The sequence below is a fragment of the Perna viridis genome, chromosome 1 (genome assembly GCF_037379345.1).
Source record: "Perna viridis isolate PV_CMFRI_1.1 ecotype Kerala chromosome 1, ASM3737934v1, whole genome shotgun sequence".
NCBI lineage: Eukaryota > Metazoa > Mollusca > Bivalvia > Mytilida > Mytilidae > Perna > Perna viridis.
The window spans coordinates 10,834,293-10,855,936 of record NC_142445.1 but is presented as its reverse complement, the minus strand read 5'-3'; the positions used below and the strand labels follow the sequence as shown (position 1 = coordinate 10,855,936).

General features: G+C 33.8%; 1 protein-coding gene across 2 annotated transcripts in view; it reads right to left on the bottom strand.

Annotated features, from left to right (window-relative positions):
- Positions 1 to 21,644, bottom strand: part of LOC148627220 (E3 ubiquitin-protein ligase rnf213-alpha-like) — a 140,985-nt gene that overhangs the window by 55,935 nt on the left and 63,406 nt on the right. For both annotated transcript variants that reach the window (XM_088569816.1, XM_088569825.1), the window contains 18 exons: positions 20,782 to 20,968; positions 20,186 to 20,420; positions 19,533 to 19,679; positions 17,955 to 18,229; positions 17,580 to 17,748; positions 17,235 to 17,368; positions 15,939 to 16,136; positions 15,367 to 15,489; positions 14,703 to 14,823; positions 12,830 to 13,068; positions 10,601 to 10,683; positions 9,482 to 9,615; positions 7,701 to 7,793; positions 7,250 to 7,426; positions 4,768 to 4,931; positions 4,168 to 4,390; positions 3,138 to 3,308; positions 2,838 to 2,900 (listed from right to left, as the gene is read on the bottom strand). In XM_088569816.1, coding sequence (XP_088425942.1) covers positions 2,838 to 2,900; positions 3,138 to 3,308; positions 4,168 to 4,390; positions 4,768 to 4,931; positions 7,250 to 7,426; positions 7,701 to 7,793; positions 9,482 to 9,615; positions 10,601 to 10,683; positions 12,830 to 13,068; positions 14,703 to 14,823; positions 15,367 to 15,489; positions 15,939 to 16,136; positions 17,235 to 17,368; positions 17,580 to 17,748; positions 17,955 to 18,229; positions 19,533 to 19,679; positions 20,186 to 20,420; positions 20,782 to 20,968 — 2,936 coding nt within the window. The remainder of the gene's footprint in view (positions 1 to 2,837; positions 2,901 to 3,137; positions 3,309 to 4,167; positions 4,391 to 4,767; positions 4,932 to 7,249; positions 7,427 to 7,700; positions 7,794 to 9,481; positions 9,616 to 10,600; positions 10,684 to 12,829; positions 13,069 to 14,702; positions 14,824 to 15,366; positions 15,490 to 15,938; positions 16,137 to 17,234; positions 17,369 to 17,579; positions 17,749 to 17,954; positions 18,230 to 19,532; positions 19,680 to 20,185; positions 20,421 to 20,781; positions 20,969 to 21,644) is intronic.

Here is a 21,644-nt window from a genome sequence, read left to right as displayed (position 1 = left end):
CATAATACAAGCACTGACCAACAACAAACTACCACAACTTGAAAGAGCTGTTTATTCCATCAAGAGCCTTAAAACTGCCATACAGTGGATACCTTCACATTGTGGAATCAATGGAAATGAAAAAGCAGATAAGCTAGCAAAGGAAGGCACTCAAAGCAGCAAGATGAAAATCTTGTCTGCTACACAGAGATGAAGACCATCATCAAGTCTCTGCACAATACCCCTCAGAAGCAAGATAGCTACCATCAACTAAAAAAATTTGAGCAAACTACAATCTTCAGGCTCAGGACAGAACACAACAGACTCAACCAGCATCTGTACAGAGTTTTGAAGGTCATACCATCATCTATGTGTCCCTGTGGAGAAGTAGAGCAGAATACAGAACACTTTCTGCAGACGTGCAAGTTACACCAGGCACAGAGAGAAAAGATATGGGATAAACCAACCCCCATTACAGAGAAACTGTATGGACCTGTGGAAGACCTACAGAAGACAGCCAGATATGTTGAGGAGACTGGCATTCAAGTGTAATGGCGAACGACAAGAAGAAGAAGATGAATGAAAGTAATAGCAAGGGAGTTACAAACTAGACATTGCCCCTAATGGAATTAATAACCCATGTAGCCTGTTGAAGCCTGTACATTTGGGAACATATGATTCATACTGGACTTTTATACTGGATAGACTATGCAATTTTGACACACAGTTTGACACACATTTCTAAAACATCCAACTCCAAACAGTACTATTTTTGTTGAGAACACAATAACATAATATGTCTAATTCCTGACAATATGCACTTCTCCATACGGTAATCTAAAATCCCATTAAGTTTCATAACAATCCTGCAAGTAATTCAGGAGGAGTTGTGGACAACACATAAGGCCAAATTTTGCTCAAATTCAATGGTAATCATTTCTACACTTTTTGTCCCAACATAAATACCTGAGAGTATGCACATATCCATGTTATATTACATCTCACAAAGTTTCATAACAATGTTCCGAGCTGGTTAGAAAAGAGCTTGGACAGATGGACAGACAGGGTAAAACCTATATATCCCTGCAAACTTTCATGTATGATATTGGGGGTATTAAAATATTCACCCATAAATTGCTTTAGACAGTAAGTATCTTATGCTGAGTACAATAAATGTTTATTTGTATTATCAATATAATTTTGATCATCGTTTCTGAATACATGTCCACACTTGACATAAAGCTACTCATCTACATGTTGTAAATAAAATAAAAGAACCAGCCTTTATAACTCTTAAACAAACAGAACTGGAAAGCCATTTCAAAAGAAGGATAGTGAGTCACATGTAACCAAATGTTCTACTAAGAATGTACATGTATATGACCTTTGAAGAGATAGTGTATCACAATAGGTCTATAATAAGTGCATGATTTATACGCCAAACATTAAGTTGCATGTGTTGTTGTGCTTAGTATACTCCATTCATTCCTTATAGTGAAAATTGGATAGTCCCACAAAACAAGCAGTTAATATGGAACAGTAAACAAAATTGCTTACAACATATGCACGACCTATAATAAGTCACATATACCACATTGGTGACTAAGTCCATGTTTTGCTTCAGATGGGATAATGAAATTGGTGCACTATGGCATCATGTAATAAAGAATCTAAGACAAACATTTTTTTATGAAATTCTATTCAGGGGTTCCAGAGGTGTTGCAGATTAGTAGATGGTTCCTCTTGGTGAACAAATGAGTAAGTCCATGTTTTGCATCAGAAGACCAACCCAAAAGTCATTCAGAAGGAAAAACAAAATAGTACTAAATGCACATTAAAATAATTGAATTACCAATAAACAGAATAACAGTTACTTTCAATTTTGATACTGACAAATATTGTGTGGAATATCTAAACTCGGACTCAGATGCCCTTTCAGATATTCCACATGATACTGTCAGTATTAAAAATGACTTTTATTCTGTATTCATCATTTTAATATATATTGGTTATTGTCATATTTGCAATGCAAAACATTTTGCAGTGTGCAGCTTAATATGACAGTAGAGGTTGAAACCGTGAACAGTTGCGGCAACTACGGACACACCATTCAAACTTGACACAGCTTTAAATTTTTGACCAGATCAGAAGATGTCATTTTATGGCCATTATTCCTAAATGGTTCCAGTCAAAACCTGCAAAATTAATCCTGAACTTTCTATAGAGATATGGCACCTTGTGCTATATCTTCAAAGTGACCTATTCCCTTTCACTCAATCTAACATCCAGAAATCAGAAAAACATATTTGTTTCTGGTTTCCTTTGTGGCCCCTTATCATTACTTGGCTCAAGTCTTAACCTCCAAAATAGATCTGAGTCTTCCTTTGGTGGGAGGGCACCTTGTAATACAGTTTCAAAAAGATTCATTCATTAATAGTCATTATTGTTTGGATATCAGGAAAATGCATCTTTTGGCCCCTAATTTCTGAAAAATTTCAGTCTTTAACTCAAAATCAATCCAAGTCTGACCATTGTGGTATACAATATCAGACATTCCTTTGCTTTTACTGGAGTTACAGTCTTCAATTCCATAAAATGCATGTTTTTGTCTTTGTCCTCTTTTCGGTCCTTACTTCTAAATCAGGTAGAGCCAAAGCCCAAAAAAATCAAAACCAACTTTCCTTTAATGGTTTAAAGCCTTTTATATAATTTTATAAAGATCAAACAACTTTCTCAAATCATCACATGATAACCAAGTATCTACAGATGATGCTAATGACACAGACAAACACAACCACAACAGCGTCATACCAATACACAACTACAAATTTCTTTGCAGTCATATGAAAATTACAAACCTTTTTGTGTGGTTCTGGTTTTTCGTTGTCACAGCAACCATCTTCCAATAAAGGATGTAAAGTCTATAACAATAGATACAAAATGAGTTTGATAGAGCCTATGTTAATACACTTGAACAGTTCTAATGCTGATATCAGCAATTTTCATGAAAGTGTGAATGACAAAAAGATGTGCCATAACACATCCACATCTGATGTAAGCATATAAAATTAGTTTAAAAGTACCACCATTTACTAACCTTCTATTTTACTATTAGAATTTAAGGAAAGTGTACAATATAATTCAAAAAGGTTTATTACTTTTAAAGGCATTCTAGGTGAATCTTCTGCCAATCCAATTTCATCTAACACCACAATAGAAACAGATTTTTCCAAGTCTTTCCCATTCTGATAAGCTGCACACTGCTTAAAAGTCCCAACAATTCCTTCAGGTGTTGACAAAGGACTGCATTGATAAGATACCATTTGAGCCTGGAAGTAAACATAAAATTGCATTTTCGATATTATACTTATTGTATGGCAATATACAATAGTACCATAAGTAAGCATTCTTAGCATAACAAAAAAAAATCATGTCATTATACACGTACAAGAAGAAACCGAGACTGAAATTTAATTAATTTTAAACATTTGCTGTTCCTAATTCTAATATGACGTGCTTCAAAGCTCTTTATACCACAGCCCTGGTAAAAAAAGTGGTAAACACACGACCAACATTTCCTGCAAAACATAGGCTGCATCTGTTCAAGAATATGAAGAAACTGGTCCTATTAGAATCAAAATAAATCACATTAACTCCATTTTATCATTGTTTTACCACTGGTTGGCCATTTTATGTTGTTATTTAACATTTTTCTATCGCTCGGGTAAAACAATGCGAAATAAATGGCCAGCCCATGGTAAAACAATGATAAAATGGAGTTCATGTGATTTATTTCTTAAATCAAACGAATTCTATTCTAATATGACATGCTTCAAAGATCTACTGACCACAGCCATGGTAAAACTTTAATGTAGACATATAACAGTCTATTTCCAACGTCATAGATAAGTTTTACCTGATTTTACTGATGTCACAGTAGGTTTTGTTTCACAGTGGTCGCTATGAAAAACATATGCTGTATCTTCTCATAAACATGAAGAAACTACTCCTATTAAAATGTAAATGGTTCATTGAGACTCCATTTGATCATTGTTTTATCATGAGCTGGCAATTTATTTTATAATTTTACCCTGCACTATTGTTTGTGGTAAAATAATCAGTAAGTGGCCATAAATAAATAAATGATAAAATGAAACCCCATGAAATATTTGATAAATATTCCCTTACCTGTTTAAAGCTTCTAAATAGTTCCTTCATTGAATTGTTTCCCTGCATAGCATCAGCTACCATTGTTTTGGCCAAAGATTTTGAGCTGCCTGGTTTGCCAACCAGGAACATAGGTATTCTGAGCTCAATACAGATAATCATCATGAAAACATTCTCCTTCAGAGCCTTGTTCTTGGCAATGTTGACTGGGAAATCTATATTATCTACTAATACTGACTGGCACCTACAACATAAGAATAAAATGCCATCATTGTTGACAACAAATAAATACTATAAATTATATTTTATCATGTTTAATGAAACCACCTTGATGAAAAAAAAATGGTAAAAAAGGATTGATTAGTACAATATTTTCATGGTTTTCATGGGTAGGCCAAACCATGAAATTTGGTTCTCAATGAAAAGGATATTTCCATTGATGTGTATTCTGAAAATCTATAAACCACGAATTCAAGAATCCACGAACTTGTGTTTCTTCCATAATTCATGAAAATTAAAGTACTTTCACAGCATTATCTAAAACTATATTACTATATATACACAGGAAAATAAGAATTCTACATATTTCCATACATTCTTCTCTTTTTATACTTAACATACTTAGATATTTCTTCCAAGAATTGTTCAGCTCCACCAGGAAGGGTCAAAGGTGACCTAAAATGAAGAGCAACTTCATTCCTATACTGTTTCCTTTTGTGGACCAAACAAGCATGATAGCAAACTCCAAGAGCTAGAACCAGTGATCTTGTGATGTCATCAATGTCCTGAAAAAAGCAAGTAACGTATAATTCTAATGTTAAATAATTGAATTTGACTTGTAATAAGCCTTCTGATTAGGGAACATGAACTATTTTGTATAAACTGATTTGTTACTGTAATTTGAAAGTACTTCTCTGTCTAAATATCAGGCGAAATGTGTATAAGGTTCGACAGATGAAAAATAAAAATGCAGAAATTTTATTGCATTATCTAGGTATTTATACCTCATACCCTCCAGAAACAACTATCAAAGTGTTAGTAAACTTTGCTTTTTTAAGATATTAAGTATTTCTCTGTCTAAGAATCAGGTAAAATGTATATAAGGTGTGGCACATGAAGGAAAAAAAAACAGAGATATTATTGCATTAACCAATCAATTATACCTGATAACCACCAGAAAAAATCATCAAAGCGTTTGTAAAATTTGCCTTTTTAATATACTGATAGGACAAATTTAGTTGAAATGCACTATAGAAAATAGTGGGAAAATTTTCCTGCACTCTTTCCTATATAAGCAGTCAAAAAATATCTAAGTCACAGATGGTTTAGGATGGACTTGAATAGCTTTTTGGTTGTTTTCTAGATGTACTGAATATATTGTAGACAAAAATGACTAAATTGGGGAAAATGATGTGCCACCATTGCCTGATTCTTACACAGAATGGTACTTGATACAGATCAAATTTAGTTGAAATGCACTATTGAAAATTGGCGGGAAAATTTTCTGCACTTTTTCCTTATATAATCAGTCAAAAAATATCAACGTAACAGACGCTTCAGGATAAATTTAAATAATTTCTTTGTAGTTTTCTAGATATATTGAATATATTTTAGTCATAAAAGACCACACTGAAATCAATAATGTGCCACCCACTGCCTGATTCTTACACAGAATGGTAAACATCAATTGGCCCACAGTCCACAATTTAAAAAATCCACAACTAAATTATATAAGGTTCTAATCTTTCAACTTTGAACTGGAATCAATTTGAAAAAAAAAGCTTGAACAAACAAACCACATCATATTTTTAAGAGTAAGTACAATTCTTGAATGTTTTGTGTCCAACCTAAAGAACAAAGACCTAAGTTTTGTCTACATCAGTGCACACAAAATGATATAAACAAGTTTTGACCTTGTGATTTGCTTACAAATGAATAGTGGATCTTCTGAAAATAATGAAGGTACCAAAGTAATCAAGACTTGTAATATGAATGGAATATTTGCAAGTGTTCACAGACAATAACCCAGCAAATATGCCATTATTACAAGTCATAATTGTTCTGTAAATTGTTTTTTGCATCTAGCAGCCATCTTGTTCCATAAACAAGAGGCTCCCAGGAGCCTAAATTGCTCACCTGGTTGAATTTTGTCTTTCAAGGGCAGTAAATTTAAGAAGAATTTCTATCTATCATAGTTATCAAGATATTAGCTGAAAACTGTAAAAAAAAACTGTCATTTTTCCCTTTTCAAGGTCAATAACTCTTACAAGGAATTGTCTGACAACTTTTTTCCTGAAGACTTTTGTAGTCCTAATAATATGTATCATTTCAGCTATTGAAAGAATTTGGCTAACACTATTGATTTTGGGGATATTATATGCAAAACTATTGTCTGACCCTATGTTCTATTTTTAGTAACGGCAGCCATGTTTTTCGACAGATCAGAAATCCCCACAGCAGTTCTATGCAGGACACCCTAAGGAACACTCAACCCAAGTTTGGTTCCAACTGGTCAAGTAGTGTCAGAGAAGAAGATTTTTGAAAGAAATAACAAAAAATAGCAAAAAATGTTAAAAAAGGGCAACAACTCCAACATGGCTTAACAGATTAAATTGAATATTTGACCACAGATAGAGCTCATCATGCTGAACACTTTTACCCTATGTCAGAATTAAGGTAAACCTAACGGTTTTGGAGATATGATGCGAAAAACTACTGTCTGACCCCTATGTTTTATTTATAGTAATGGCGGCCATGTTTTTCAACAGATCAGAAATCCCCACATCAGTTCTATGCATGACACCCTAAGGAACATTCATACCAAGTTTGGTTCAAATTAGTCATGTAGTGTCACAGGAGAAGAGTTCGAAAAATTTTTAAGGACGACATCGATGACGGTGCCAAATGATGGCAATAGCTCACATGGCCTCGGTCAGGTGAGCTAAAAAAGGAGAAGTCATCCTTATTTTCACAAAATAATGCTTGAAGTAATACATTTATCACCCTTGAAAACTTTTTTCATTGCTGGTAGCATTGAAAATAAACCCAAAAAATTCAAGAATGTTGTTTATTAACTATATGTAATAAACATCAAATGATTTACCACTTCCTCATTATCATCATCTTCTAAAATAAACTGTTGTTTTTTCTTCTTCTTCAACTTTCTGCTTTTGATCTTAGAAAATAACAAGTTATCCTTCTCAACACTTTGGTTGTAAAACCAACTCATCACTTGTAAGACACGCTCTACGTCCCGTAAACTAACAAAGCTATATTCATCCTGAAATAAATAATAAAATTCCTTCAGACATGTTTCCACATGAGCCATTCCTTTCATCAGGTGAGTGCAATTCTTCATCTTAAACTTGTCATATATCCAAAATAATTTGTTTGGTTTGAATTTTAAAGAAATTGTCTTAAACACTGATGTTTTAGGAAAAGACATTAATCTATCATTTAAATAATCATAGATTGTAGAATAAATTTCTCAAGCAAAGCACTGGCTCTATAAGCAAAGTTCTAAACAACCGATTAAAATGACAGATTTTCAATACCTTCTGTTCCCTCATAAAAGCTTGGGAAGCTGTTAATATTTTACTGAGAACTCTGTCAAGACCCAGTAAAGAAGGGAAATGTCCATTTCTTATCTACAAAAATAAATATCATAGTTGTATACAATTTCCTTAAAAATATTTGATAGCTGTATACCTTTACTAAAATTAGCATTTAAATTCTTCATTAAAAACTTCCCATGATGAAGTGTGATTTAATATATCTATAAGGAAACAATATATTAATTTGGGCACAGCATTTTTAAAAATGTGTAGTAAATCTATGGTTCCCCAAAACTTCAAAAGAAGCTGTAAGAACAGCTAGTCAGTGTAGATATACATTGTATTTAACACTGGAATATGTAGTATTACTTTCAAAGGTTTCTTTAATTTTACAAATTGATTATCTCAACACCACAAAGATGATACCTCTGTATTTCAACTTTAAGACTCTGAGCAATAATATGTGCACAGGAAAAATTACAGTTTGTCATATGTTGAAGACTTGAATTATTCATGAAAAAATGAATTGTACATGTTGTTGTGATAGGTGTACCCAAACTCATACAGGAAGTTAAAATTGAAGAACTATCAAAATCACTTACAACAGATGCCCCATCTAAATGAAGCCACACAGGAAATTTGATACCAATCCATCCACTGAGAGCTGAGACACTTGTGACGAAAAGTTAGAAGGATGAACAGAAGAACAAGGTGATGCGAGACGAGATGAGCATGAGAAACTCCCGGGAGTTGAAAAAATATTTAATAATCTCTTTATCGCTGTTTTGCTGAATTGTAAGGCATTAGTTTTCTTTTATTTTCAGTTTTCTTGACCTAAATATGTAAGTTTTATAAGCGTTGCAAAATTTCCTTTCGGGACTATTTTTCAGCAACATGCTACATGACGTCACGTATATTGTGCAGCTGCAGCTGTGATACACTTTTTTTTTTTTTTTTTAAATCAGTTAACTATGACAGTGGCGTTTAAAATTTGTGGAATAATTTTGGGATTTATTCATTCTAATCAGGTAAGTTACTGTATTTAATCATTTTCCATTGTAGACTAGAAAATATCGCCACAAATTAGCCATTATTTCATACGCAGTAAACAAACAGATGGTTATTTGGGTCGTCAAATATTCCTACCCTGTTGCTTGTATGTCACGCGAGGACTAGTGATAATTTTCATTCTCACTCAACTGGCATGAGATTGAAAATTATCGTATAGCAAGATCAAAGGGATTTTAAACAAAACAGTGATAATCTGGTATATAACACAATGGGTGAAAGGGGTAAAACAAGTCAATACATATCATACAGTGTTTTAAACATGTTTTCATAGGTCTTATGAACATAAAAACATTGATTACCATATTGATCCTAAACATTAAAGCATTTGAAAACATTTGTTGCATTTTTTCCTGTGTATGTCTGTATGACAAATATTTGAAGCCAAGTAAATTAAAATGGAATGGTAGAACCGTCACAAAAAATATGGGATGGGTGGGAGGATGTTATTTTGTATTTTTATTCCTTACTGGATATTTATTAGCCTAATTTTAGCTATTTGAAGTATAGATATGTTCTAAATCGATAGCCACATCAGTTTCAGAGAGGAAACAACATAATCACCAAGAAATGAAAGGTTTGTGTGTTACAAATACTAGAAACTGATGAAGAAACAATCCTGATTTTGTAATTCCCGCCCCAATTTTAAAAATTTTGTCAAATCTACTTATTAATTATATTTTGCCTAACCACCCCTTTATAAATATACTCACATATCTAAGAACCATTTGTCTTATGTACATTTCTTCCACAACAGTATCCAGCTGTCCAAAGTCCCATACTAAAGGTAACAGACTTTGTGGTAATGGTTGCACCCTGTACACCAAATTCCTCATTGGAATATGTCCTAAAAATATAAAAACTAATTTTAATACCTGTATAAATTTTGTGTAATGCCACCAGACACTACATTGACTGTAAAGTTGAACACTGCGACTGCTCATTTGTATTTACTGCCATGAATGATATTTATATGTCAGCTCAAGGCCACCCATGAGTCTTCAATGAATGATGAGTTAACCCTCAAACCACAGGGCAGGCTGCCGCTGGCCCAAAACAACATTATACAAAGGTACAGCAAAATAGTTGCCCCTATATAATCCAGCAACATAAAAGCAAACTAAAAGTGAAAACAAAACAATACATACAGAGACCAGAAGTTCCTGACTTGCAATTAGGACAGGTGCAAAAAATATGATCACAACCCTCCCCTTTTTAAATCTGGCCACTGTAGAAAGAAATATTACTCAATTAAACACACCTTAAATCAATACAAAAAGTTCAGAATTCCTTGTTAAAACAGAAATTAAGAAACAGATTATATGTTACAGAAATGCACAAACAAGGGACTACTAACAGCTAATTGACATACCAGCTCTAGAGCACTTAGCATTTAAAAAGACCATAGCAGGAAATTTAAACATCTTTACTTCTCACTTAAGAGACAAACATATTTGTATTTTTTTATCCATGTAAGATATCCTTATCTTTCCCTTTGGCAAGATAAAACATGCAATGTTTGTGAGTCACAATAAAACATTTTATGACGTCCCATAATTTCAAATTAATTTTGACAAGCACATCATTCCTCATTAGCACAATTATCACAAAATTAATTCTAAAATAGAGAAAAAGAATTAAACACTGCTAGAAAATACAAGACTAGGAAATCTTAGAGACCCTCAGGTAGATTTCAGTGTTCTCTAACTCAACAAAAGCTTTTTAGAGAATTTAAAATTCTTGGATGTCTGAGATTTTTATGTCTTGCATTCTTAGTGGTGTTAGATTCTTGATGTGTATTGTAAATGTTTACTTAATTTAACTGCAAGTACCTAGTTTGTCAGTTGTTTTTTCTGCATCAACGTGATAGCCAAGGCCTGACTGTTCCAACTTCTTGATGACATCATCTGGATGCCTAAAATAAATAGAATGGTAAAAAAAAGTTTATAACTTCAACCCAAGTATGATAGTTGTAGGTCAAATGTCACAAAATCTGTACAATGGAAGAGGAAGCAACAAACAAATTGACGGACAAGTTACATGTGTGCCCATCAATACAAATAGAACTAGAAAAATTGTGAGCTAAATCTATACCCCCACTCCCCTAAAAATAACCATTCACACAAAAATTGAGAAAGCTTAATTGTAGACTAGGTACAAAGCCAAAAAAAAAAGGAAAGATTTCTGGGATTAAAAGTGTAAATAAAATTCTGATATTTTTTATCCTAGTTGGGTCATTGTTTCTTTGACATATTTTCAAAATCCATTCTTGTTATATTCAAAAGTGCTGTGAATATGTAAGCTTTGAAATGATTATGGTTGAGTGAATGGCTTTAGTGGCTTCATAGTTTCTTGATAATAACAGAAATTTTAACCCAACGATGTTAGAACTGTCAAATTTGTGAAGCAAATTTTTTATCGTTCCCTCCGCAGGACTCGAACTCGTACCACTGTGACATCTATGGCAACACCGTCTGCAGTAAGTCCATCGCCCTAGACCACTTGGCCAATTAGGCTATATAAAATATAGCTTTCGTTGGCCAGATCATTCCTTCTTGTAGGATTATAGGTATGTAACTTAGTACAAGATGTATGGTAGTACGGGACAGTTCATTTAGATGTTATTATGTAGGATAGAGGATCAATTTAACGATACATGTCACAACAAATCAATATTATACAACGTCTCAGAATGTGACAACTCTATTTGCTACACTGCTCCATCGGATCAAATTGATACAGGGGAGATAATATTCTGAGACATTTTATATACATATATTTGTATACTGTTACAGATCCTCTATTGTCTTACTCGCTACCATCAGAGGTTGTCCTGTTCAGTTACATCATGTGCTAATGTTCACACTCTAGATTTACTTACGAGAAAGTATCACCCGATTAACAAAAGCTATATTTTTATATAGCCAAGTTGGCCATAGATGTCAGAGAAGAGAAGGGGTTCGAATCCCGCTGAGGGAGCGACCAAATTTGCATTGTAAATTTGCAACCTCGCATCGATTCTAGAGTTGGGGTGTACTTTAGACTTGATTAGACTTGATTATATATATATTGTACCAAACATCTAATCACTCCTTCCAATGGGTGCTGGGAAATCTATGACAAAATTTATACCACACATGTAAAAATTCTAAGTCGCTCAGATATTATGAAGGAGATAACCTAGAAAACTGGAAAGGGGAGACATTGTACATGTCATCATGCTTAAGCCATATGCTAAAAATCTATCCATTCCTTCCAATGGGTGCAGAGAAATCTGCGATGGAAAAATTCCCAATTCTGCACATGTAAAAATTCTAAGTCGCTCAGAAAACAAGAAGTAGATGACCTTGAAAATTGCTAAGGGGAGAGACAGTACAAGTCACCATGCTTAAGCCAAAGACCAAAAAATCTAACCATTCCTTCCAATGAGTGCTGAGAAATCTGATAGAAAATTTCCTAATACCACACATATGAAAATTCTAAGTCACTCGGAATAAAGGAAGTAGATGACCAAGAAAGCTGCTAAATCTCATCATTCCTTCCAATAAGTGCTGAGAAATCTGCAACGGAGAATTCCCTAATACCACACATGTTAAAATTCTAAGTCACTCATGAGTTGGCTATGACTGACACTAAGTGATAACAAAAGCTCACATGGTCTTCCAGGTCTGGTGAGCTAAAAACAGTTTACTCTTTCTCCTTCAGACCATCCAAAATCATGAACATCTTCAAACACATGCCTTAGATCACACAGAAGGGGATAAAATATTGAAACGATTTTTAAATCTAAAAAAGTAAATATTCATTCTCAGCATTTTGTATAACAGAGATTATCTGCATTTAAGGAAAAAACCTGTACAATTGAATTTTACATATTTTTTTTTTCACTTTGTATCTCTTTCTTCTATTACAAAACAACTATAAATTGACATAATAAAAATTTTCGAAATTTAACCACAAACAAAAAAACACTTCAAGGTACAAGCAATGTCAACAATTTAATTTTGACTTAATGCTTAACAAAAAACAGGTCATACAGGTTTAAGAACTATAAGCCTTACTTTCTGTAAGGGTTACATGCTGCCACAATCTTAAGCCTGTTATGTAAATCCATGGGTTTTCCACCAAGAGATTTGTCACACATAATTTCCTTAATGACACCTATTGCCTCTGTTGTATTGGCTTCATCAAAAAACAAAACAGTGTCCATGTGTTTGTATTCTTCAAAATTTTGCACTGCCTTTTTTTCAGCAGCTTTGACTTTTTCAAAAATGTCTGATGGCTTAGTTCCTCCATGTACCTGAAAGTCAATATAAACATTGTCTTTTACAAAAATGATATGTTGACAATTAGTAAAATGCGTGTTTCAATTATACAGTGGAACCCCCATAAACTGGCACCTCTGAAAACCGGATTCCTCTGAAAACCGTACATTTATTTTTGGTCCAGAATTAACGCCTATATATTCAAGTAAAAAAGTTCTCTGAATACCGGCTCCTCTAAATTCCAAATTCCGGCCGTACATTCTGGAACGAAACATGTTTTCAGACAATATTGACCTCTTAAAACCGGCCGACAAAATCTGTTTACCTGAGAAATCGGTGAACCGTGTTACTTGTCACTCTCTGTATTGGTTATTGATTGACATATTTTACATGTAAACCATTGCCGCCGGACTATTTACCTTGTCACGTAAACATGTCATAATTAAAGCTTTTAAAGCTCGCTACAGAAAAAGAATGATGAAAAGGCTTGTTGCAAAAATCGATCAAGTAAACAACGTAATTGAACTTTGCAAAGAAATTAATGTGGTAGACATCGTACACTGGATTAACAAATCGTGGGCAGAAACTTGTGTTGAGACAATTTCCAAGTGTTATAATTTATGTGGATTTCCCGTTTCATCAAATGACAATTCAACTGAGAGCGATTCCGATGATGACGACGACAATATCCCACTAAACCAACTCGCTAAAATCAACAGTGTCGCGCAAATCGATCCCGAGACATTAGCCACATTTGATCAGCATGTGTCAATTGAAGATGACAGCAACGATTGGAAACAAGCTCTTATCGAAACACACTCAGCCACAGCCAAAACAGCGATCGTTGATGCAAGCGACTCCGATGATGATCAAACCTATAAACTTTCCGGAGCCACAACGTCAATTTCTGGTACCTCTGGAAACTGGACCCTCTGAAAACCGGCCGATTTCGTCAGTCCCAGTGATGGCCGGTTTACAGAGGTTGCACTGTATATCATTTTCCAAATTTTCTGCAAACTTTCAATGCTCAGTTAATGATGTGTCTACTAGCTATTGAAAACTATCAGTTAATATGCCTTTTTATGACTATTTGTAAGTAATTATTAAACATTCTATTGGTTATTTGTACTTGAACTGGAGGTGAACAAGCTATTAAAGAAAATATCTCCTGCTTCAAAATAAGTCAAATGTGAAATGCCTTAGTTGGACTATCAACCTTGGGAGTCTTCAAACAATTATTTATCAACTTTGTGAGTCCTCTGACAGTAATTTATCAACCGTAGAAGTCCTCCAACAATTATTTTATTCCTTCATGCATAACTATATATGATGCCAAACCTTCATAAGAAATTTTAATAAAATTGCTCAAGTCATTTTGGAGCAGTTGTGCTTACATGTAATGTGGGCAGAATAACAGACAAACAAGCATGTATGTCCCCAAACTTTATTTGTGTGGTATAATAAAGCTTATTTTTGTCTAAGAACTTTTGGAGAAAAATCTTAGAACTCATTTCCTTACTGGCTTTAAAATGAAAATGAAAGGAGTATAACTTTTACAAATATTTATCCATCAAACTGAAATTTTAATTTTAACATATTTAGTAATGTAGTCTAAGTTTAAGAAATATTTTTTTCTTGTGCAAATGGGCATATAAAGAAATCAACCAACTTTCATCAGTATCATATTCTGAACATTAACTCCTGGTGGTTGCTGCAGTGAGCACATAAACTTGACAAGACGGGTCTTCCCACAACCAGTTTCTCCCATGATGATGACAGGTATGTCACATCTAAAAAAAATACCAGTAGAAAAACTTTAGAGAGCCTGAAAAGCTGTCCTGGGAAAACAGAAATCCTGAAGTGACAGTGGAAATAATTCTGTCAAGTAGACTTTGATAACGTTTAACTCAATTCACATGAAGAATTTAACAGGTTCCTTTTTTTTTAGAATGCAAAAACTGGGAAATAATACTCACAATTTACATTATGGTAAAATAAGTTATCATATAAATTCAGCTGAACAAGGCATCTTTAGGATTAGATATTAATTCTAAAAGGATCACATTCAAAAACATAACAAAACAAAAATCATTACTTTTAGGGGCTTTCAAAGACAATAACCTCTGTAAGGATTACAATTTTTAGTCTTAAAAGCATAGATTATGTAAGTCTCTAAAATTCTAAATAAAGAATATTTGTTTATTTCTTCTTATCTCTTCTTTTTTTGTTGTACTGTACATTGAAACTGGTAGATTTATCCTTGTACTCAAGGTGACTGATTTAATGATTGATAAGCATAACATAATTTTGATAGTATATATCTAACTTCATACCTAAATCTCATATAAATAGCTAAAATTTTCTTCACATTGTCAGTAGTAAGTTCATATGTATCATCAGGATCATGTACCATGTCATTACCCATCACATTACATAATTTCAAAATCTTCTCGTGTCTGCAACATAATACAGATATTTCAGCCTAATTTATCAACTGATTTCTTAGTACCTAATCCACTGAACTGAACGTCAACAAGCAGCCTGGGTAATGTCTATAAAGAATCAGAAATTGCTCACCATTCCAAACCACCTGATTTCACCCTGGTAGGTTTTTAGTGAGATTCACGCAATTTTTCTGTGTACATTTTTTTGTGTTGTCTGACTTTCTTTCTTATTTTGTCCTTTTGGGGTTTTAAGCATTGTTTTCTCTTTGTTTGTACCTTCAGTAATGTTATTTACATCCTTATAACATTATTATTCTTCTACCTCTTTATACTTAGATTTTCTGAAAATCAAAGATGATGGACATCAAACAAAGAGAGTGACAGACAGACAGGGTAATTCCTAAATACTCCAAAACTTAGTTTGTGGGAGATATAATAAGTTCAAAGCAAATTTTATTTACCTTGGAAGTGCATTAAAATCCTCTGTTAGATTAACTTTGTTTCTGATAAGACTATCAAATAAAGTTTTATCCATAATATGTTTTTCCAGAATTCTTTTCGACTGTTTATCAATCATATCTCCAGTTGCTTTATCAATGTAGAAACCCAGAAAAGTCATGCTGTGGTGGTCAGGATTGAAGAAGAGATATGGGTGTGGGCTGAAAAAAAAAGGTTCAATATGAACAACAAGATTTTTTCTCTAAACAAGAGGCTCCCAGGAGCCTGAATCGCTCACCTTCTTGAATTTTGCCTTCCAAAGGCAATAATTAAACAAGAAGTTGCCCAACAATTTTGACTAAAAAAGTCTTTGGTAAGACTATCACAAGATCTTTTCAAAAATTGAAAGTTTCTTTTAATCTATCATAGTTTTCAATATATAGTTTTCAGAATTCAGCTAAACCTAATGGTTTAGGAGATATATGCAAAAAACTACTGTCTGACCCCTATGTTCTATTTTTAGTAACGGCTGTTATGTTTTATGCAGGATACCCAAAGGAACATTCATACTAAGTTTGGTTCTAATTAGTCAAGTAGTTTCAGAGATGAAGAGTTTTGTATAATTGTTAACGATGAAGACAATGGACACCAAGTGATGGCAAAGCTTACATGACCTTTGGCCAGGTGAGCTAAAAAAACTGATATTGGTTAAAAAACAGCAAAGAAGCTCCAATTCAATAATTTAAAAAAAAAAAGATTAAACTTTGATCAAATGAATATGCATATGCTTTACTACCATAAAACCAATTAAGAAGTAAAATAAAGAACAGGTTTCACTATTTTTCTTGATCTGAACATCAATGACAGTACAATACTGTAGAATACTAATTGTTATAATTTCAGTTGTCATTATTAAAGTAATCAAAACTGACATTTATGATACAAACGAGACATTGGCTTTATATCCCTACAGCCTGTTGAACCTTGTACATTTGAGGACCAATGTGTACATATGATTCATATTGGAAACAATTTTTATGGTGGATAGGCTAAGCACTTTGACGCACAACTTGTTGTTAGTACTGATTGTTACAACATCCAACTTGAAACAGATATCAGTACTATTTTGTTTTGTAAAGGCACAATAACAAAATATGACCAATTCCTGACATTATATACATAGGGTAATCTAACACAAGTCTTTAAGGAGGAGTTGTGGAAAACATATCTGACCAAATTTTGCAAAGTTTGGACTTACAGACAGGGTGAAACCTGTATACCCACCAAAATTCGTTTGCCGGGGGTACAGATACATTTACCTAGATTCCCATGTCCTTTTCATTTGGTATTGCTGTATTATATCATTTTCTGTTTGTTCAGTATCATCACCAAGGACCTGAAACAACTGAGCAGGAGATTCCTCACTTATTTGTAGAGATCTGGTAGAAAAGTCCTAAAATATAAATGGTATTATTGTATGTGTCAGAATACTGGGGAATATCAAAAATAGGAGAGCAGCAAGTAACATGTATCATACTTAATTCACTGCAAAAAGTATAAAATAAGGTCAGGAATATTTCTGAAAAATTGAAAAAGACGAACTAGATCATTTTGGAATGCAATGTAGGATTAGAATCATGATAAATTCTGCCTAATAATATTACCCTTGACATCTGGATGAGGAACCTTAAAACAAACTTTGGAAAGCCAGGTAAGTCCTGCAGAGCAACACTACTGCAAAAAGATGACACTTCAAAATCTTGCAACTGTGCATCCAGAAAGCTGACAAAATGGTAAAGCTCAGACCAGGAGGGATCTCTGATTCCACAATGCCTACAATAATAAAATAAAAGTAGACTTCTCATATAAACCAATAAAGTACTTCATATTCAATCGTTTGTCTCCTCTTGCTTAGAACTACTTAACTACAATCAATGCAAGTACAAAAAGAACTCTTGCTTTTCAGCAGGATATTATCATTAGTGAATTTTGTTTTCTTTTTATAGCAATCAATTTTCATACAAAAACAAATTGTTTACCTGAGAAGAGTCATGAGGCAGAGAACAGGGTTTCCTTCCGGGGTTCGTGGGTTTACATTATCTAACCTACTACCAGAGTCAAGCCTTGATAGGTACTGGTAGGGTCTTTGGAATGTTGAACTCCTGAATTCTATTTCATCAAACAATCTGTCATGTAATGTATAATCTTGAGGAGTTCTTGCACTTTGCATAATTTCAAGACTTTCATGAGGTGATCTACACATTACCATTGGGAGGATTTCTAAGCAATTGTGAAGGCACCTCAGATTACCTCTCTGAAATTAAAGTCATTCTTATTACACGGTTTTGTGTCATATTTCAAACAAGAGGCTCCAAGGGTCCTGAATAGCTCACCTGTTTCATTTTTGCCTTTCAAGGTCAATAACTCTAACAAACAGCTGTCTGACAATTTTGACTCATTGGAGACTTTGGTAGGACTTAACATTTTATCAATTGAAAATTTTTATACTTCCTATTATAGTTTTCAAGATATTGGTTGAACACTGCTAAAAACATAATTGTTGCCTTTCAGGGGCAACAACTCTTAACTTGGAGTCCCTGAAAACTTTGATCCACACAAACTTTAGTAGGCTTCATCATAAGAATCATTTTGGCAAACTGCAAGTTTCATTCTATCTTTCATAGATTTCAAGACGTTGGCTGAAAACTGTAAAAAAAACTGCCATTTTTCAACTTTCAAGGGCAATAACTCTTACATGAAGTCGTCTGACAACTTTGATACTTTAGAGACTGTTGTGGGCCTTATAATAATGATCATTTCAGCAACTGAAAGAATTTGGCTGAACTTAATAGTTCTGAACCCCATGTTCTTATTTTAGAAACAGAAATCATGTTTTTTGATGGATCAAAAATCCCCATAACAGTTCTATGGGATACTCCAAGGAACATTTAAACCAAAATTGGTTCCATTTTGTCCAGTAGTGTCAGAGAAGGTTTCTGAAAGAAATGGCATTAAGAATAGCAAAAAAATATCAAAAAGGGGCAATAACTCCAACATGGCTTCACAGATTTAAACAAAAATTTAATTACAGATAGATCTGCTCATGCTTAACACTTTAACTATGTGAGAATTTGGCTAAAACAGAGTTTTGGAGATACATGCGAAATACTTCTATCTGTCCCCTATGTTCTATTTTTAGAAATGGCAGCCATGTTTTATTTTATGGATCAAAATTCCCCACAACAGTTCTATGCAGGATACCTAAAGGAACATTGATACCAAGTTTGGTGCCAAATGGTCAAATAGTGTCAGAGGAGAAGAGTTTTGAAAAATTATTAACAATGACAGACAACGATGGATGCAAGTGATTGCATAGCTCAAATAGCCTTTAGCCAGGTGAGCTAAAAAAAGGATTATTTTAAGGCTATTCAAAATGTTAAGTAGCTTTCATCTTTTGATAAACATAGTGACATAGAGGGACAAATCACTTATTGTGTAACAGTTCGTTTCTTTATAATCATATCTGATTTGTTTATACCAGCTTACAGTTACATGAAAAAGGAAGCTTACGTCATTACTACCAGTAGCAGTTTTAAATTGTTTAATGACTATATTACCTGTCCATCTACATCCTTAACCAGTAATGGCAGGGATTCAATTATGTAGTAATCTGTTGAGGACTTTCTCCATACCAATCCAGAGCTATCAGTCAGACAACCCAAAATCAACAGCTGAAAAAGGAGTAGATCCACACCCTTCTCTACCTTAAAATAGACAATGAAACATTCTAAAATTATAGCCTTAGAATAGTTAAACTCAGATGTAGACCTACGGCAAAACAAATATTTTCCAAAAAGCAAAGGTAGCCGAAAGTATTTTCTTTAAATTCTAGCTTGATAACCAAGACAGATATTGTAGGTAAGGGTAGACCCAAATCCAGCTTAGCGGACTTGTACTATTTTAATAAATGAATGTGATTTGTTTTTACTCTGACATACTGTGCCTCTCTTCAAGCTAGGTACCAATGTTCTTGGTTTGTCAAAAATACAGTAGTTACATGTACAGGAGTATTTCAAGAGTGTCCCTAAGTTAGTGAATAGAAACTTTACTTTTTGTGAAAATTTGAATTTGAGTTCTGAACTACAAAAATTTGAACCCAACAAACTATTTCCACATATTCAATAATTTACTAGGACCATGGTCTTATTTTGTACACAAAACATATCATAACTGATATCATCATAGTATTAAAGACAGAACATATGCATACCTTATGAGATAAATCAATGTGAAATATTCTAGGAAATTCTTCTCCTGGAGGTAGGGTTACATCTAATAAAATTTTCATAACCTCATCAATATTCACAGTCTTGTCATGAAGTGGAATGGTCAACACACTGTTCTCATCTTCTTCATAGATTTTTCTTAATTCTTCAGCCTTTCTTCTTTTGTAAAGAGTTTTCCCCACACCTGCTCGCCAGGATTTTACAACTCTTACAGTTGATCTTAATAAATGCAGAAAATTCAATGTTGATTTATTCAGTCATGAGGGTTATTGCTTTTTTTATTTTGAAGAAAAAATAAATTAGTAAATTAAAGATTATTTATCCCCTCATGCCCGAGTTTTTATGTAGAACAGCATACTAGGTAGCAGATTATGCTCCAATAAATTACAAAAGAACTCACATGAAACACTTACATACTGACTGCAAAGTTTCATTAAGTTCTTATTAGTTGATTCTCATGATTCATGGACATTCTACTACAGGAGTAAATTTCGGGAATATTCAGAATTTAAAAAGGGCCTTAGTCCCACAAATGTAAGGAATAAAAATTTTCAGGTAACATAAATAAAACAATACTTACCTTTCAAAGTCAACTACACAGGCAGATTCAAGCAAACCTCTGTTTCCTAACAGATTTCTGCACAAGAAGTTTTGCACCTTTTTTGCACTGACACCAAACAATTGTCTCTGATATTTGCTTAGAGCCCTAACAATCAGGGACTTGTTCTCATTTTCTGAACTGCAAACTACTACTAGTCTGTAATTGTCTACAAATAAAAAGACTCTTTGGTTGAACAAGTTATCCCCTCCTATCTGTAACCAAGTTAAATCAGCCCAAAATGAGTAACCAAGGCAATTTCCATTTATTGGTGATAAAGTTTTGCAGGCTGAATGATTGATTGTTGGTGTTTAACACTCAAACAACAGTATTTCAGCTATATCTGGGTGATGAACATGAAATGGATGATAAAATAAACATGAAATGATGATGAAATTAAAAATGGGATGGGACACTAAGCTAATAGGGTCGACAAATATTGAATTGCCACTGGAAATAGAGAGAGGGGGTAGGTCGGACAATTTAACCTCCAGTGACAGAGTGCAAAGGTTCCCACTCCTATCAAATACCACAGCAAGTTCATTTAACGTGCAAGAAACGTGGTATCTTTCCCAACACATTGCCCCAGTATGATAGCCTGAAGACCCCAGCATGTGACAAGCCAAGGGTATCCAATTCCACCAACTGGGTTACACAACCTAGTTGCTCTGTAGGCAGAGTACCTTAGCCCCCTGCCAGAGTTCTGAGCAGTAATTTGTCATCTTTTATGACAAGCTTAGTGCTGCTGTGGGTCTATTCCTTTGACACCCAGACCCACACAGGACTTTTCCAAGCCGTTATTGCTACTAAATGCTTATTACTCATCAAAAATTGATGAGAAATTT